General features: G+C 46.0%; 1 protein-coding gene across 3 annotated transcripts in view; it reads right to left on the reverse strand.

The window, feature by feature from the left end:
* The window catches only part of LOC126428057 (uncharacterized), a 168,827-nt gene that overhangs the window by 68,908 nt on the left and 79,569 nt on the right, over positions 1-20,350 (reverse strand). For all 3 annotated transcript variants that reach the window (XM_050089934.1, XM_050089933.1, XM_050089935.1), the window contains one exon: positions 4,956-5,272. In XM_050089934.1, coding sequence (XP_049945891.1) covers positions 4,956-5,272 — 317 coding nt within the window. The remainder of the gene's footprint in view (positions 1-4,955; positions 5,273-20,350) is intronic.

Below are 20,350 nucleotides of genomic sequence, written 5' to 3' on the forward strand. Positions count from 1 at the left end.
GAGCCCTGAGATACCCCGTTTTCTTGGGAGAAAGTACGGGAGAGAGTAGTGTTCACCCGCATCCTAAATATGCGCTCCGCCATAAATTCACGAAGAAAAAGGGGTAACCGACCTCGAAAGACCCACCTTCCTCCTGACTGATGATAACGCACGGCCCCACCGACCTGCCATCGTGGAGGAGTACCTTGAAACAGAATATATCAGGTGAATGGAGTGGCTCTTCTGTTCTCCAGACCTAAATCCCATCGAGCACGTCTGGAATACTCTTGGTCGACGTATCACTGCACGTCTTCAAACTTCAGGAGCTCCGACAGGCACTGGTGCAAGTTCCCATAACAGTTTGAGCATGGTGAGCATCCACACTGAAGGAATCGTTGGCCACCCTCACCTTAATTACGTATATGGTGTCTGTTCTTTCGGACATGTCCTCGTGTCTTCATTCATGGAGGCTACAGCATCAAAACGGAGTGCGTTCTTTTGGACCCGTTCAAAAGAACAGACACCACATATAACACTACCAGCCATGAAAACTGTTACACCACAAAGATGACTTGCTACAGACGCGAAATTTAACCGACAGGAAGAAGATGCTGTGATATGCAAATGATTAGCTTTTCAGAAAATTCACACAAGTTTGGCATCAGTGGCAACACCTACAACGTGCTGACATGAGGAAAGTTTCCAACCGATTTCTCATACACAAACAGTAGTTGACTGGCGTTGCCTGGTGAAACGTTGTTGTGATGCCTCGTGTTAGGAGGAGAAATGCGTACCATCACGTTTCCAGCTTTGATAAAGGATTGTAGCCTATCGCGACTGTGGTTTATTGTATCATGACATTGCTGCTCGCGTTGGTCGAGATGCAATGACTGTTAGCAGAATATGGAATCGGTGGGTTCGGGAGGGTAATACGGAATGCCGTGTTGGATCCCAATGGCCTCGTATCACTAGCAGTCTAGATGACAGGCATCTTATCCACACGGCTGTAACGGATCGTGCAGCCACGTCCCAATACCGTAGTCAACAGATGGGGATGTTTGCAAGGCAACAACCATCTGCACTAACTGTTTGACGACATTTGTAGCAGCATGGACTATCAGCTCGGAGACAACGGCTGTGGGTACCCTTGACGCTGCATCACAGACAGGAGCACCTGCGATGGTGTACTCGACGATGAACTTGGGTGCACGAATGGCAAAATGTCATTTTTTTGGATGAATCCAGGTTCTGTTTACAGCATCATGATGGTCGCATCAGTGTTTGGCGACATCGCGGTGAACGCACATTGGAAGCGTGTATTCGTCATCACCATACTTGTGTATCACCCGGCATGATGGTGTGGGGTCCCACTGATTACATGTCTCGGTCACCTCTTGTTCACATTGACGGCACTTTGAACAGTGGACGTTACATTTCAGATGTGTTACGACCCGTGGCTCTACCCTTCATTCAATCTCTGCAAAACCCTACATTTCAGCAGGATAAAGCACAACCGCATGTTGCAGGTCCTCTACGGGCTTTTCTGGGTAAAAAAAGTGTTCGACTGCTGTCCTGGCCAGCACGTTCTCCAGATCTCTCACCAACTGAAAACATCTGGTCAATGCTGGCCGAGCAACTGGCTCATCACAATAAGCCAGTCACTACTCTTTATGAACTGTGGTATCGTGTTGAAGCTGCATTGGCAGCTGTACCTGTACACCCCATCCAAGCTCTGTTTGACTCAATGCCCAGGCGTATCAAGGCCGTTATTATGGCCAGAGGTGGTTATTCTGGGTACTGATTTCTCAGCATGTATGCACCCAAATAGCGTGAAAATGTAATCACATGTCGGTTCTAGTATAATATATTTGTCCAATGAATACCCATTTATCATCTGCATTTCTTCTTGGTGTAGCACTTTTAATGGCCAGTAGTGTAATAAAGAAGCAAAAAACGGGGCATAAGATATATTTTGATAATTTTTTTTCCTTCATGCGAGCTTATCCAAGTGTTGAAATGAGGAACCATTTGTGCTGCTGGCATTGTCAAACTCCTCTAAGTCAAGACAACACAGCAATGAAGAAGGAAAGAGTGTTTTGAGAAGAAATTTGCAGCACAGGGAACACAACACCAGTAAAACGGGTGGATAACAAAACAGTTGCTCAAAGTTCAAATTTTATTGGGCGAGGAGAAACAAAATAAATGAGTTACTATCGACTGACCTGATCAGTAAAACTGTGCATCTGTGGCAGGGGTTGAATTGATCTTTTCAGTCAACTGATGTCTTATTACAGACTATTTGTACTATCCACGAAATGGATACTGGCAGTTTTTCATGCTGTTGATTTTGCTGTGGTACAGAGTTGGTCAGAACACAGGACAAGTGCCACAGCAACTGGTCTTACATCAAAGAAAATACTGGATCTCCTACATTTCTATATGAGGCTGCCTGATGTTACGGTGTTAAGTGGGAAGGATATCCCCAGTAATAAAAGCCATCACCCATCACCTTCAGAGATGAAGAGTAGAAACTAGGCCTCCTGGAGAGATTCAGAACACTGGAGCACAACATTAGCCTCTTCATTAAAATGCCCAGAATTCAAGCGACAGTCTAGAGTAAAATGTGAAAAAGAGCAATCTACATTTTTGTTTGTCAGAAGCATGTAACTCTTTCCGTCCATTTTTAATTAAAAAGAACATTATAACTCCTTATATGTTGTTAACTAAAAACACAGGTAATTTTATGTCTACTGTCTGTTTAAAAGAGTTCCCAATTAATATACTAGTTACATATATTTTGTTACAGTGCCAACTGAGACACAGTATACAAAAATGTATAAAAAGTATCTTCTTGGAAACAAATGTATCTGTATAAATCTTGCCTCAAATCATTAAAAAATCATCTTTGAGCATTGAAGCATAAAAAATTTTTCTTACTCCACAAAAAATTCGAGCTCAAAATACCCCACTTTTAAGTCTTGTATCAACAGAGTAATTGAAGCAGCTATAATTTTTTAAATTCTAATTACCTTTTTTTTTTAAACAACAGTGCAAAGCTATTGAAAAAAATATAGGTACAGTGATGTAATGGTTTTTAACAGTGGCACTGAAACAACATTCTATCTCTCTAGCACAGGCCCATCCTCCTGCTGCTTGTAATGTGGAGTCTGACATAAGAGCACCAGTTAGTAGGCTTTATATCACCATAGCTGTTTCTGGCAAACTTGCTTTACAATTTTAGATCATTTCTTGAATAGTTTTGTGAAAAATTTCATTGCCAGCATTAACAAATACTATACTGTTGCACTCACATTTTCAAGGGCTTCCAAATGTGGTTAAAAACGTAATATTGCTCCATTAAAAAATGTACTTGCTTCAATACGCTGGTTATTACAGCAGTTTAGCAAACTAAACATGCAATAAAATTGTGTGTTCACCTACAGACTATCATATGCTAGAAATACTGTTTTGATATCTTGAACAGATCATAACATAAAAGAGTGTTCAAGTTATGGGTGATTCACAATATACGAGGGCAGTTCAATAAGTAATGCAACACATTTTTTTACTGAAACAGGCGTTGTTTTATTCAGCATTGAAATACACCAGGTTATTCCCCAATCTTTTAGCTACACAACACTATTTTTCAACGTAATCTCCATTCAATGCTACGGCCTTACGCCACCTTGAAATGAGGGCCTGTATGCCTGCACGGTACCATTCCACTGGTCGATGTCGGAGCCAACGTCGTACTGCATCAATAACTACTTCATCATCCGCGTAGTGCCTCCCACGGATTGCGTCCTTCATTGGGCCAAACATATGGAAATCCGACGGTGCGAGATCGGGGCTGTAGGGTGCATGAGGAAGAAGAGTCCACTGAAGTTTTGTGAGCTCCTCTCGGGTGCGAAGACTTGTGTGAGGTCTTGCGTTGTCATGAAGAAGGAGAAGTTCGTTCAGATTTTTGTGCCTACGAACACGCTGAAGTCGTTTCTTCAATTTCTGAAGAGTAGCACAATACACTTCAGAGTTGATCGTTTGACCATGGGGAAGGACATCGAACAGAATAACCCCTTCAGCGTCCCAGAAGACTGTAACCATGACTTTACCGGCTGCGGGTATGGCTTTAAACTTTTTCTTGGTAGGGGAGTGGATGTGGCGCCACTCCATTGATTGCCGTTTTGTTTCAGGTTCGAAGTGATGAACCCATGTTTCATCGCCTGTAACAATCGTTGACAAGAAATTGTCACCCTCAGCCACATGACGAGCAAGCAATTCCGCACAGATGGTTCTCCTTTGCTCCTTATGGTGTTCGGTTAGACAACGAGGCACCCAGCGGGAACAAACCTTTGAATATCCCAACTGGTGAACAATTGTGACAGCACTACCAACAGAGATGTCAAGTTGAGCACTGAGTTGTTTGATGGTGATCCGTCGATCATCTCGAACGAGTGTGTTCGCACGCTCCGCCATTGCAGGAGTCACAGCTGTGCACGGCCGGCCCGCACGCGGGAGATCAGACAGTCTTGCTTGGCCTTGCGGCGATGATGACACACGCTTTGCCCAACGACTCACCGTGCTTTTGTCCACTGCCAGATCACCGTAGACATTCTGCAAGCGCCTATGAATATCTGAGATGCCCTGGTTTTCCGCCAAAAGAAACTCGATCACTGCCCGTTGTTTGCAACGCACATCCGTTACAGACGCCATTTTAACAGCTCCGTACAGCGCTGCCACCTGTCGGAAGTCAATGAAACTATACGAGACGAAGCGGGAATGTTTGAAAATATTCCACAAGAAATTTCCGGTTTTTTCAACCAAAATTGGCCGAGAAAAAAAATGTGTTGCATTACTTATTGAACTGCCCTCGTATACACAAAAATAGAAACTGTGTGTGTGTGTGTGTGTGTGTGTGTGTGTGTGTGTGTGTGTGTGTGTGTGTGTCAGAATGGGAAACCAAATGGTAATGCACTCACGTCTTCTGCTGCTCTTTTCCCACTGTCCAAAGCAGTGTGGCGGAAGTTAGGGTATGCTTGTTTGCCTTCAAGAAGTACTCAAAGTCCTGTGGGGCAAAATAGTTCCAGTCGATGTGTATCTCCTTCAGTCGTGGACAGGCATCAGACAACAGACGGAGCTTTACGGGCGTCAAATGAAGCTTGTCCAGGAGCACCTGCAGAGTGCTCAAATGTTCCAAGGTGGACAACAATTCCATACACCTTTGGTCAATCAGCATGGTTGTCCACAGTTTCAGCTTCTTTATTCTTGGACACTTCTCAAATATATGTTTCATTAGCTGTACAAAGAACAAATTATGGTACATTTGTTAGGCTAGTCACATCTTCCACAGATTACATTTCACTACAGTAAACCCAATGGTTTCAATGCCAACTCTTCTAACATGAAAATTTGCATTTTATAATTATATTTTTCCCTGACATACTTAAGTCTGTTCTTTATCTACGATAATGATTGAAGCAGAAAAAATTAATTAAAATTTGTGCTGCAGCCGGAACTCGAACCTGGGTCTTCTTGTTTGCTAGGCAGAAATGCTAACCAGCACACCACCACAGCATTATTGCTGCATGAACTACCTATGCAGAGTGCCCCCCCCCTCCCCCCCCCCCCCCACACACACACACAAGAACTTCAATTCATATCTTCTGCTTATTTCCCTTACATTATCACCACTGCCAGGGCTCTCCGGCATTGGAATAGCATTGAATGTACAAGGGGGTGTTTGAAAAGTCCGTGCAAAAATAAAAACTACTTACGTGTTTCGGGTAAACTTTTTTTCATTTTTCGACATAGACTTCTTTCAGACTTATACACTTCGTTCAACACTGTTCTAATTTGTTGATCCCTTCCGAATAACAGGAATTGTCCAAGCCTGCAAAATAGCTATTCGTTGCTGCAATCACCTCCTTGTTTGAATAAAATCTTTGTCCCATCAGCCATTTCTTCAAATTGAGGAACAAACAGTAGTCTGAGGGAGCCAAGTCTGGAGAATAGGGAGGGGGAGGGGGGGGGGGGGAGGGGAATGTGAGACAAGTTAGAATCCCATTTCCATTGATCCATTGATTTTGCGACCCCAACTGCTGAGGTATGTGCTGGTGCGCATTGTCGTGACTGAAAAGGCCTTTTATGTAGTCCAATCGCCGGCGTTTTTCTTGCCGCTTGGTTTACAAACATCCAATAATGTGCACCTGCAATAGTTTTACCATTTTCCAGATAGTTGATGAGCATTATCCCTTGCAAATCTCAAAAGACAGTCGCCATACCCTTTCCGGCCGAAGGAATGGTCTTTGCCTTTGTTGGTGCCATTGTTTAGATTATTCTTTGGTCTCAGCAGTATAGTAATGTATCCGTGTCTCATCCACAGTGACAAAATGGTTGCTTAAAGTCCTGTAGATTCTTCCTGAACAACTGCAATGCAAACCATCCTTGCAACACTTCACACAATTCCGTTTTTGGTCAAGTGTGAGCAATCACACAACCCATCTTGCAGATAACTTTCTCATGTCCAAATGTTTATCGAAAATATTATGTACCCACTCAATCGAGATGCCCACAGCACTAGCAATCTCACACACCATAACTCTTCTGTCACCTATCACCATACCATGGATTTTATCAATGATTTCTGGAGTCATAACCCCTGCAAAGCGTCCAGAACGTTCAGCATCACTTGTGCCCATATGACCACCCCGAAAATTTTGAAACCACTTATAAACTTTTCTAATCAAAGGTGCAGAGTTACTGTAATGTTCATCAAGCTTCCCTTCAGTCTCCTGAGGTGTTTTGCCTTTCGTAAAATAATGTTTAATCAGCGCATGATATTCTTTTTCGTCCATTTTTTGACAATCACTCGACTTCCTTGATTCACACAAATGCCAAACACAAAGAAATAGACCAATACGGCTGAAACTGTGTGCGTTCTTTCCAAAGATGCTACTAACTAAACATGACCTTGATACATACCAGTGGTGCCATCTCTCATACTTTGCACGGACTTTTCAAATGCCCCTCGTAATGGAAAATCCGCATAGCATTTCTGTCTAGCTAGCAAGATGACTCGGGTTTGAGTCCCAGTCGCAGCACAAATTTTAATTCATTTCTTCTGCTTCAATCATTAACATCATCCACGAAAGAAGTGGCTTATAAGGCACTTGTGGCCTGATTCTTGAGTATTGCTCATCTACCTGGAATCCTTATCAAGTAGGACTGATAGAGTAGATAGAGAAGATCCAACAAAGAGCACCGCATTTACTATTGGAATTTCGGGACGGCAGTTTTCAGGAGGAGTCAGACAACATATTAGCACTGTCACCACAATATACACTACTGGCCATTAAAATTGCTACACCAAGAAGAAATGCAGATGATAAAAAAGTGGTTCAAATGGCTCTGAGAACTATGGGACTTAACTTCTAAGGTCATCAGTGCCCTAGAACACAACTACTTAACCCTAACTAACCTAAGGACACGACAGACATCCATGGCCGAGGTAGGATTCGAACCTGCGACCGTAGCAGTCGCGCGGTTCCAGACTGTAGTGCCTAGAACCGCTCGGCCACCACGGCCTGCACAGAAGATAAACGGATATTCATTGGACAAATATATTATACTGTAACTGACATGTGATTACATTTTCACGCAATTTGAGTACATAGATCCTGAGAAATCAGTACCCAGAACAACCCTAAAAACAGCCTTCATACACCTGGGCATTGAGTCAAACAGAGCTTGGATGGCTTGTACAGGTACAGCTGCCCATGCAGCTGCAACACAATACCACAGTTCATCAAGAGTAGTGACTGGCGTATTGTGACGAGCCAGTTGCTTGGCCACCATTGACCAGACGTTTTCAATTGGTGAGAGATCTGGAGAATGTGCTGGCCAGGGCAGCAGTCGAACATTCTCTGTATCCAGAAAGGCCCGTACAGGACCTGCAACATGCGGTCGTGCATTATCCTGCTGAAATGTAGGGTTTCGCAGGGATCAAATGAAGGGTAGAGCCACGGGTCGTAACACATCTGAAATGTAACGTCCACTGTTCAAAGTGCCGTCAACAGGAACAAGAGGTGACCGAGACGTGTAACCAATGGCACCCTATACCATCATGCCAGGTGAGACGCCAGTATTTCGATGACGAATAAACGCTTCCAATGTGCGTTCACCGTGATGTCGCAAAAAAAAAAAAAAAAAAAAAAAAAAAAAAAAGAGGCGCTACTGTCTGTGATGCAGTGTCAAGGGTAACAGCAGCCATGGTCTCCGAGCTGATAGTCCGTGCTGCTGCAAACATCGAATTGTTCGTGCAAATAGTTGTTGTCTTGCAAACGTCCCCATCTGTTGAGTCAGGGATCGAGACATGGCTGCATGATCCATTACAGCCATGCGGTTAAGATGCCCGTCATCTCGATTGCTAGTGATACGAGGCCCTTGGGATCCAGCACTGCGTTCCGTATTACCCTCCCGAACCCACCGATTCCATATTCTGCTAACAGTCATGTCGCGATATGATAAACCGCAATCGTAATAGGCTATAATCCGCCCTTTATCAAAGTAATAAACGTGATGGTAGACATTTCTCCTTACACGAGGCACCACAACAATGTTTCACCAGGCAACGCTGGTCAACTGCTGTTTGTGTATGAGAAATTGGTTGGAAACTTTCCTCATGTCAGCACGTTGTAGGTGTCACCATCGGCATCAACCTTGTGTGAATGCTCTGAAAAGCTATTCATTTGCATATTACAGCATCTTCTTCCTGTGGGTTAAATTTCACGTCTGTAGCATATCACCTTCGTGGTGAAGCAATTTTAATGGCCAGTAGTGTACGAATAAATTGCTGAATTGAAAAATATAATTTCAGAATCAGAACATAAAAAGGTTAGTAACTAAAATAATCATGTAATTTGCTAGATTTTTTAAAATTTTGTACAAATAGAATTGTTATAAGCAAACACATGCTGTCAAATCTTTACTTTTTTATTGCAAAATTCATTGACACTATGAAGATTTTGTGGAAACACAAGTTCTAATTGTAACTTTCTAAAAGTATGTACTCCAATAACACTGTTAATTCAACATACAGTACTGTTTTACTTCTACGTTAGGGCAGGTGTTACAGCAAATGTCAGCCGGTTGTTGTAGCAGTAACAAGTCTAAGAGGTGTTGGTTGTTGCGAAATCTCAGGGCTGGTTGTTGAGGAAATATACAGAAATTGAAACCAGAAACTGTAAAAATGCAAACAAAACTTTCAATATTCTATAAATGTAAGACAACTAGTGCCGCAAGACAGTGTTTCCTTTCCACAGATTTGAAAATACAACCTAGAACCTCCTGTAAAACTCTTAGTTAATGAATATGGTACAACAGATAAGAAATTTTTTGAATGGAAATTCAATATAATACTCTTGTAGGGATATTAAGCAACCATATGTTTATTATAATTAAACCTTGGCACTGTTAAAATCACATGTGAGACAATACGCAAGATGTATCAATATAAATAAACAAGAATAATTTAATGTAATTTAGGTTGTAATAGAACTGACAAATGGACCTCGTTATATTACACACTAATTAAAGTTGTGTTAAAAATCATTTGCTCAATTTGACATTAGGATAGGTGTTGTGATCAATAATTGATATAGAAATTGTATGTTCTTTGTCACTATGGCTCGAGGATTTTTTTGGTCAGCAATGTGACTTCGGCCACTTGAGGTTTTGCTGCGGTCGAGTGGTCATTTTCAAGTTATGGGAATAATTACGTGTTTTTAAACAAACTGTGGAATCCCACATCAAGATTTGGTTAGTCCAGTGATAATCAAAACCTTTTCTTGCACCCACAGCAGCAAAGGAATCATCGCCTACACGAGACCACACAGACAACAGGTACTCGACAGTATCAACTGAGTAGACATCATGGCCAGCTCTACGAAGTAAATTACAGCTGTTAGCCACACCATAATAGTGTCCTTATGGAGACAACTTTTGCAGCATAGTATAGAGGGCACATGATAAGACACACTTAGTAATGATGAATTAGATGAAGAAATGAGACACAGAGAAAGTAAACAAGTTCTTTCATTTGGGGAGCAAAATAAATTGACAACTGCATGAAGAATATACGAGGTGTTCGGAAATTCCTGTTACAAACTTCTAGGACTTTTTAGAGGGAAGTAAGTACATAATATTTTCAGTAGGAACCCACACCTGGAAATGTACCATTTATTTTCTATGACAATTTCAATTCAGATTTTCAACTCTTTCACTTATGCTCGAGGAACCAATGCAGTACAATTCTAAGGTAAGAATGCAAAAGAAACATACTGAAACATCAGTTTATTATTTAAGCATATTTGCTTGTATTAACATTTAAACATTACATGTTCACATTACTCCAAAACAAAAAGAATCTACCATACTGTACATACAGAACATTACTGATGCATTAAAACAGCAGCTCGGTGTGCCGACCACAGACACTGTACCTACGAAGCATATTCTGGTGACTCTCTCCATCCCACTTGGTCTCTCTTCAGCTTTTAGTGCAGCAGCCAGAAATTCTGTCATCAGATCTTCCTCTACCTCTGTAGGAGTCTCAGAAGCTAAACTTTGCATATGAATCACAGCTAGTAGTCCACAGAAGCTAAATCAGACGATCACAGTGGGCATGCTGAATACAAGTTTAGCGGGTGTCGAAATTCAGGTCAATTATAACAAGCAGTTATTTAAAACTGGTTGGCTGTATAACTCATATGCACATGCACATACACACGCGCGTGCGTGTATGTATGTACGTGTGTCTACTGCTGACAAAGGCCTTAATGGCAGACAGCTGTAATTGTGTGAATCTTTTTGTTATGCCTATCACGACTCAGCATCTCCGCTATTTGGTGAGTAGCAACTTTCCTTCTCTGGTATTCTTTAGTTTTCAAACATATGAGTTATACAGCCAACCAGTTTTAAATAACTGCTTGTTATAACTGACCTAGATTTCGACACCCGCTAAAGTTGTATTCATCAAAATGAAATTTTGAGAAACTGTAAAATTACATTCTGAAAAAGCACTGGTCAGTATGTAGAGTACCTATGCTCAAGTAAAAAATAAAATAAAATGCATTCCATCCTTGTCATGTATGCCTAGCTAGAAATACCATCTGAGAAAGAGTATAGCTGCTCTAAATTCTGACCATTGCTTTTTCACAATGTAATTTTAAGGTTTCACGGTTTCTTAAAATTTCATTCATTCACACACACACACACACACACACACACACACACACACACACCTGCAGTCTCAGAGAACAGAAACCACACTTTTGGTTGTGCCTATCACGACTCGTCATCTCTGCTACATGGTGAGTAGAAACTTTCCTTCTCTGGTATTGTTACATTCCATCCTGGATTTTCCATTGTTTGGAAACTAAATAAGATGTACTAAATGAGATTGGACAAAAAAAATTATGAAACAATTCCACCAAAAGAGGAGATTGGCTGATAGGAGACATTCCGAGGCATCAAGGAATCATCATCACTCTGGTAGTAGAGGGAGATGTGAGGGACAAAAACTGTTGAGGAAGAAGACGGATTCCCTACAGTAATCGTGTACTAGTGGCTGTAGGTTGCGACAGTTACCTGGAGATGAACGGACTTGCACACAAACTAATGAGTAGAAATGCACCGAACTGGTCTTCAGACTAAGACCACAGAAAGTACAACCAGGTAAAAAAAAAAATGTGATAGTCAATTCTCTCAATCCTGAGTGAATGCTCTCCAGGTGCCTTATTCTGACTTAGGTCTTTCAGTGCTTTATCAAATCATTCCAACTGTATCACAACTAACTGACAATTGTCTGATCTTCAGCCACTTGGTCTTCCCTTTACATAACACTGTCACCTGTTTTCTTTTTTTAGTCCTCTCATATGCCTTTCGTCTTGCAACCTTCTCTTTTGTTTCCTACTGGCTTGCTAACTGGGATTCTGTTATTCACACAGCTGTCCTTCTGCTCTCTAAATGTATTCTTTACTTCAAACAATGGAAAATCCAGGATGGAATGTAACAATACCAGAGAAGGAAAGTTGGTACTCATCATATAGCGGAGATGCTGAGTCGTGATAGGCACAACAAAAAGAGTCACACAATTGTAGCTTTCGGCCATAAAGGCCTTTATCTGCAGCACACACACACACACACACACACACACACACACACACACGTCTGCAGACTGAGAGAACTGAAACCACACTGCGAGAAGCAGCACGAGTGCATGATGGGAGTGGCGACTGCTGGGTGGTTGGTTGGTTGGTTGGTTGGTTTGGGGGATTAAAGGGACCAGACTGCTATGGTCATCGGTCCCTTTTTCCAAAGACAAAGAACACCCACAGAGAGGCGGAACAGGGACAAGCCCAAGCCCGGAGAGAAGCTCCTTGATGCGTATGGCGATCGGACAACCCGACCGGGGCCGACGTTCCGGCAGATGGACAATCGACTGCGGGAACAGGAGACGATAGTTAGGATGCCCGGGCGAGCTTAGAACATGGGCAGCATAAGCGGCCAGCAAACGTTGGCGTCGGAACCGCAGTGGAGGGACACCTGCCTCCACGAGTAAGCTGTCCACAGGGCTGGTGCGGAAAGCACCAGTGGCAAGGCATATCCCACTGTGGAGAATTGGGTCCAGCACCCGCAACGCAGACGGGGATGCTGAGCCATATGCCAGGCACCCATAATCCAGACGGGACTGGATTAACGCCTGGTAGAGCCGTAACAGGGTAGAGCGGTCGGATCCCCAGCGGGTGTGGCTCAAACATCGCAGTGCATTGAGATGCCGCCAACACGTCTGTTTGAGCTGCCGGATATGAGGCAGCCAAGTCAACCGGGTATCGAAAACCACCCCCAAAAACCTGTGGGTCTCCACCACAGCAAGGAGTTCGTCGGTAAGATAAAGCCGCGGCTCAGGATGGACTGTTCAGCGCCGGCAGAAATGCATAACGCAGGTCTTGGCTGCCGAAAACTGAAACCCATGCGCTACAGCCCAAGACTGCGCCTTACGGATAGCGCCCTGTAGCTGACGTTCAACAGCTGCAATGCCAGTAGAGCTGTAATAAAGGCAGAAGTCATCAGCATACAGGGAAGCGGAGACAGAATTTCCCACGGCCGCAGCAAGCCCGTTAATGGCTATTAAAAACAGACAGACACTTAAAACAGAGCCCTGTGGCACACCGTTCTCCTGGACGTGGGAGGAACTATACGAGGCCGCGACTTGCACGCGGAAGGTACGAGACGACAGAAAATTGCGGATAAAAATCGGCAGAGGACCCCGAAGACCCCATCCATGAAGCGTAGAAAGAATGTGATGACGCCATGTCGTATCGTACGCCTTCCTCATGTCGAAAAAGACAGCGACCAGGTGCTGACGGCGGGCAAAAGCAGTACGGATGGCCGACTCCAGACTCACCAGATTGGCGGTGGCGGAGCGGCCTTTACGGAACCCACCCTGAGACGGAGCCAGAAGGCCCCGAGACTCCAGTACCCAATGCAAGCGCCGGCTCACCATCCGTTCAAGCAACTTACAAAGAACGTTGGTGAGGCTAATGGGACGGTAGCTGTCCACCTCCAGAGGGGTCTTCCCAGGTTTCAAAACGGGGATGACAATGCCTTCCCGCCATTGCGACGGAAACTCCCCCTCGACCCAAAGACGGTTGTAAAGATCGAGAAGGCGCCGCTGGCAGTCCACTGAAAGGTGTTTCAGCATCTGACAGTGGATGCCATCTGGCCCAGGAGCGGTATCAGGGCAAGCAGCTAGGGCACTGCGAAATTCCCACTCACTGAATGGAGCATTGTAAGATTCCGGGTGGGTGCTGCGAAACGAAAGGCTCCGACGTTCCAGCCGCTCTTTAATGGAGCGGAAGGCCTGGGGGTAATTCGCAGAAGCGGAACTCATAGCAAAATGCTCTGCTAAGCGATTTGCAATGACGTCGGTGTCGGTACAAACGGCTCCATTCAGTGAGAGCGCAGGGACGCTGGCAGGGGTCCGATAGCCGTAGACGCGTCGAATCTTGGCCCAGACCTGCGAGGGAGTGACATGGAGGCCAATGGTGGACACATACCGCTCCCAGCACTCCTTCTTGCCTTGGCGGATAAGGAGGCGGGCCCGCGCACGCAGCCGTTTGAAGGCGATAAGGTGGGCTAAGGAGGGATGTCACTTGTGACGCTGGAGCGCCCGCCGGCGATCTTTAATCGCTTCAGCGATCTCAGGCGACCACCAAGGCACAGCCTTCCGCCGAGCGGACCCAGAAGAACGGGGAATGGCAGATTCGGCGGCAGTAACGATGCCGGTGGTGACAGATTGAACCACCGCATCAATGTCATCAGTAGAGAGAGGCTCAAAAGCGGCAGTGGAGGAGAACAAATCCCAGTCAGCCTTATTCATAGCCCATCTTCTAGGGCGCCCAGAAGAGTGACGCTGTGGTAGTGACAAAAAGAGCGGAAAGTGGTCACTACCACACAGGTCGTCATGCACACTCCATTGGACAGACGGTAAGAGGCTAGGGCTACAGATGGAAAGGTCAATGGCGGAGTAGGTGCCATGCGCCACACTGAAGTGTGTGAAGGCGCCATCATTTAACAGCGAGAGATCGAGCTGCGACAACAAATGTTCAACGAGGGCGCCTCGACCTGTGGCCACTGACCCACCCCACAGAGGGTTATGGGCGTTGAAGTCGCCCAATAGCAAGAAAGGCGGCGGCAATTGGGCGACCAGTGCAGCCAGGACATGCTGCGAGACATCACCATCCGGTGGAATGTAAAGACTGCAGACGGTAATAGCCTGTGGCGTCCATACGCGTACAGCGACAGCCTCTAAAGGCGTCTGGAGAGGGACAGACTCGCTGTGCAGAGTGTGAAGGACATATATGCAGACGCCACCAGACACCCTTTCATAAGCTGCTCGGTTCTTGTAATAACCCCGATAGCCACGGAGGGCGGGGGTTCGCATCGCTGGAAACCAAGTTTCCTGGAGAGCAATGCAGAAGAAAGGGCGAAGGCTGAGAAGTTGGCCGAGCTCAGCTAAATGGTGGAAAAAACCGCCGCAGTTCCACTGGAGGATGGTATTGTCCTTGGCTGAGAAAGGCGTGAAAGGACTGGGAAGGCAATTTACGCCGCTTGTTCACTCACTGCCACCGATTCAGTACCCGTACGAGAGGCATCCATGGCGTCTGAGGGACCAGCGAGATCAAGGTCCTCAGCGGACGCTAGAATCTCGACTTCATCCTCAGACGCAGAGTGCGAAAGGTGCGGTGGGGTTGGTGCCACCGCAAGTTCTTTGGCCTTAGAGGTCTTTCTCTTGGACTTCTCTCGCTGAACCTTGGGTTTCACCGGCTGGGAAGGCTTCACCGATTCAGTCTCCGGGACAGAGGAGGATCGTGAAGCCCTACACCCGGCCGCTGGTGAGGACTTATGCCACTGGTGGCCGTCATCCTTCCCGCTGGTGGAACCCTGGGAAGGGAGGGTCCCAAGGGAACTCTTACGGGCGAGAGTAGTCGAAGAAGTTAGACGCTTCTCCGGCTGAGAAGCGGGGACGGACGTCCCCGACGGGTGGGAGGAGGTTGTTCCTGAGGTAGGTGGTGCAGGAGCAACCTGTCGGGTAGAGCCCCCCACGGGCAAGGGGGCAGGAGGAGTCTTCCTGCTTATCGAGCTGGCTGGAAGTCTCGAAACTGATGGAGCTAGCACAGTTGTTGTAGCAGCTGCATAAGAAGATGTCATTCTCACAGGATGGAGTCTGTCATATTTCCGTTTGGCCTCAGTATAGGTCAGCCGGTCCAGGGTCTTATATTCCATGATTTTGCGCTCTTTCTGAAAGACTTTGCAGTCAGGCAAGCAAGGTGAATGGTGCTCCCCGCAGTTGACGCAGATGGGAGGCGGGGCACATGGAGTATCGGGATGAGATGGGCGTCCGCAATCTCGACATGTGAGGCTGGAAGTGCAGCGGGAAGGCATATGGCCGAACTTCCAGCACTTGAAGCACCGCATCGGGGGAGGGATATAGGGTTTGACGTCACATCGGTAGACCATCACCTTGACCTTTTCTGGTAACGTATCACCCTCGAAGGCCAAGATGAAGGCACCGGTAGCAACCTGATTGTCCCTCGGACCCCGATGAACGCGCCGGACGAAATGAACACCTCTACGTTCTAAGTTGGCGCGCAGCTCGTCATCAGACTGCAAAAGGAGATCCCTATGGAAAATAACACCCTGGACCATATTTAAACTCTTATGTGGTGTAATAGAAACGTTAACATCCCCCAACTTGTCACAAGCAAGTAACCTGTGGGACTGGGCGGAGGATGCCGTTTGTATCAGTACTGACCCAGAGCGCATTTTAGACAAGCCCTCCACCTCCCCAAACTTGTCCTCTAAATGCTCGACGAAGAACTGAGGCTTTGTGGAGAGAAAAGACTCCCCATCAGCTCTCGTGCAAACTAAGAATCGGGGTGAATAACTGTTACCTCCATCCTGAGACTTACGCTCTTCCCACGGCGTGGCCAGGGAGGGGAACGTTTTCGGATCGTACTTCTGAGCATTAAATTGAGCCCGAGAATGCTTAGAGACTGCTGGCGGCTGGCCGCCAGAGAGAGATGATGTACCACGCTTCATTGCGGGTCATCCGCCCTGATGCCACCTACTCCGACCAAGGGCCCTCCCCACGGGCGCCACCCAGCCACAGCAATAGCCACCTGGCAGGATGGCCATTGCCGGGAGTCCTGATGCCCCAGGGAGATGGGCATCTACTCCTTGGCATACGTGGGGAGTGAACGGCGCAGGCATCAGTAGAGCGATCCCTGTGATGTCAGGGGGCTACAACCAAGAGGGTACATGGCGGCCCCACCACAACGGACTGGCTACCGTGCTGGATGTTAGGTGACATGTGGTCCATGGGCGTCGTCAGTGCAGAAAATGGCCCTGCACAGTGCTTGGCAGAAAGAGCACGCAGGGGCGCATCGATGCCCAAGAGATGGAGAGCAGGCAGGACTGCAATGCAACGACGAATAAGATGGCGAAAGTTCTCAACACAACACGGACACAATGCACCAAGTAAGGCGCCCTTCCCCAATCGGCTCGCTCTTCGGAAAAATTTTGAGATATGGAGGTCAAATCCGACAGGGGACCATCACATAAGGCCGAAACGTTTGAGACTCCTTTTAGTCGCCTCTTACGACAGGCAGGAATACCGCGGGCCTATTCTAACCCCCGAACCCGCAGGGGGTACTGCTGGGTGGGGGTAAGGAGGAGGCTGGGGTAGGGAAGGGGAGAGAGAGTATGGTAGGAGTGGTGGACAGTGAAGTGTTGCAGTTTAGACAGAGGGCAGGAGAGAAGGTGTGGAGAGGGAGCAGGTAAGTAGCAGAAAGGAGAGAAATAAAAAGAAATTAAAAGACTGAGTGTGGCAGTGAAATGACGGCTGTTTAGTACCGGGTTGGGAACAGGGAGGGGGCTGGATGGGTGACGACAGTGACTAACTAAGGTTGAGGCCCTTACGGGAATGTTGGATGTACTGTACGGAAAGTTCCCACCTGCGCAATTCAGAAAAGCTGGTGTCGGTGGGAAGGATGCATATGACACAGGCTGTGAAGCAGTCATTGAGATGAGGGATATCATGTTTGGCAGCGTGTTCAGCAACAGGGTGGTCCACTTGTTTTTTGGCCACAGTTTGTCAGTGGCCGTTCATGCGGACAGACAGCTTGTTGGCTGTCATACCTACATAGAATGTAGCACAGTGGTTGCAGCTTAGCATGTAAATCACATGACTGGTTTCACAGGTAGCCCTGCCTTTGCGTGAGTGTGTGTGCGCATGTGTGTCTACTGCTGACAAAGGCCTTTATCGCCGAAAGCTACAATTGTGTGAATCTATATGTTGTGCCTATCGCGACTCAGCATCTCTGCTATATGGTAAGTAGCAACTTTCCTTCTCTGGTATAGTTGCATCTTCATTTCTTGTGTGTTTTATATATGAGGGCGGACCCAAAAATAACTGGAATTTCTTTCTAAGAAAGCATATACTTTATTGTTTTCAAATACAACCTTAATCTCCTTCCAAGTACTCTCTATTAGCGTTAATACAATTGTCCAAACGTTCATTCCAGTGTTTGAAGCACCTTTTAAATTCGTCCTCTTTGATACCTGCTACCACTTTCATGACATTGCGTTTTACGTCTTCCACATCCTCAAAACGCTTCCCTCTCAAGTCTCGCTACATCCTCGGGAATAGGAAGTAGTCCGAGGATGCTAAATCCGGCGAATAGGGCACGTGCGTCAAGGTAATCGTCTTCGTTGAAGCCAAAAACTGGCGAACGCTGAGAGCCATGTGTGCAGGAGCGTTGTCGTGATGCAGGAACCACACGCCAGAATGCCACAAAGCCGGACATTTTCGCGACAAACTTCTGCGAAGCCGTTTCATAACCTCCAAATAGAATTGTTGGTTTATTGTCTGGTTTTCAGGGACAAATTCAGAGTATAAAATCCCTTTGATGTGAAAAAAACAGATCAACATCATTTTCACATTCGATTTCACTTGTCGAGCTTTTTTTGGTCGATGTGAGCCAGGTGACATCCACTGTGATGACTGTTTACTTTGTGGATCGTACCCATAGCACCATGACTCATCACCTGTGATGATTTTGTTGAAAAAATGTGGATCATCTTTGAACGCGTCCTTTATTTCAAGGCAGGCTCGAACGCAACTACCCCTTCAATTTCCGGTAAGAAGCTTCGGCTCGAATTTTGCTGCCACTCCTCGCATCCCCAAATCCACGGTCAAGATGCACTGAATTGAGCTCCAGGACAACCCCGACAGGTTCTCGAGTTGGTCGATTGTCCTGCGTCGATCTTCACTGACGAGATTATGGATTTTGTCAATGTTCTCTTCGCTTCCAGCAGTTTAAGATCGACCAACCAGAACGGGGCTGATCTTCACCCACCATTTCTCCCTTTTTAAACTGAGAAAACCATTCGTACACTTTCATTTTACTAAGAGCACGGTCTTCGTAGGCTGTCTGAATCATCACAACAGTTTCTGCTGCGTTCTTGCCGAGCAAGAAACAAAACTTCACTGCCGCACATTGTTCGTAAGAACTAGCCATTTCCTCGTGTCGCGTCCGCACTGTACGCACACTCAAAGTACTGCCAAAGAAACCACACATCCGTGTGGCAGAATGACTCAGCAGAGCTGCTACTACAAGTACACGATGTGCGGCATTACGATTCCGGTTACTTTTTGGGTCCTGCCTCGTATGCACGATTTACCTTTCCCACAGTAGTACAGGTTTCTACAATTTGGCATTTCTCTTATAGCCATTACAGGTTCCCCTTTTGAACTCCTTATAAATTTCATTTCTCAGCTATACTGACAGAAAAAAGTCACAACACCTAGGAGTTTTGCGAAATGAACCAAAGTTGGTAGGTGTGTTTCTTCATCTGCAAGATGTCTATTAAAATTTTGCACCCATCAGACAAGAACAGTGGTAGTAGCGTCAATATCAGAATGCAAATCAGGTTTGCTGTGAATACACGCTATAACAGTTGAGAGATCAGATTGCCTTTGAGATTGGACACGATGAGTTGGTGTCTGTCAACAATGCCTTTAAGGTGACAAAGATACAATTATCAACATCTCATCGAGTTTGAACGAGATTGTTTAATAGCACTACAGGAAGCTGAATGTTCCTTCTGTGATACTGCAGAGAGACTTGGCAGGAATATAGCCACTGTACACAGTCGCTGACAACAGTGGTCACACAAGTGTACGGTCCCGAGCAGACCCAGCTCTGGACAGCTACAGAGCCCTACCGAGAGGGAAGGCTGTCACGTTCAGCACACAGCTCTGGCGGTTCGTACTGCATCTGCAGCAGCTATATGAGAAGCAGTTGGCACCACAGTGACACACAAATTGTTAGAATCTATTACTGCAAGGACAAGTAAGACCCAGACAGCAGGTGCAGCCCCACGGTTATCCTGTACGTCACTCTGGGGAGTCAACCTATCGTGCTGCTTTTCGTCAACAGCTGTAAAGGATGAGCCAGACAATAAGGGATTTTACTTTATTATATGAGCACCTAAACGGTAACTTCATTTTTCCATTGCGGCCAAGCCACAGCCGGCAGTGTTAGCTGCCTGTAAATTCTTTCGTCCCACGGTTTAGTAAAAGGAAGTCAGCACCGATGAAGGGCACCTTGTTCACGCGCCTCTCCCATGTGCTTACGAGGTAACGCCGTCCCAGGCATCGCTTAGCAGGCAACGCTCTGGAAAGTTCCATGCCGCCTGCACAGTTTTCTCGGTTCTGACCAATCAGGGCGGAGGAAGCCGCGTGGTGCGT

This window comes from Schistocerca serialis, chromosome 12 (genome assembly GCF_023864345.2).
Source record: "Schistocerca serialis cubense isolate TAMUIC-IGC-003099 chromosome 12, iqSchSeri2.2, whole genome shotgun sequence".
Lineage (NCBI taxonomy): Eukaryota > Metazoa > Arthropoda > Insecta > Orthoptera > Acrididae > Schistocerca > Schistocerca serialis.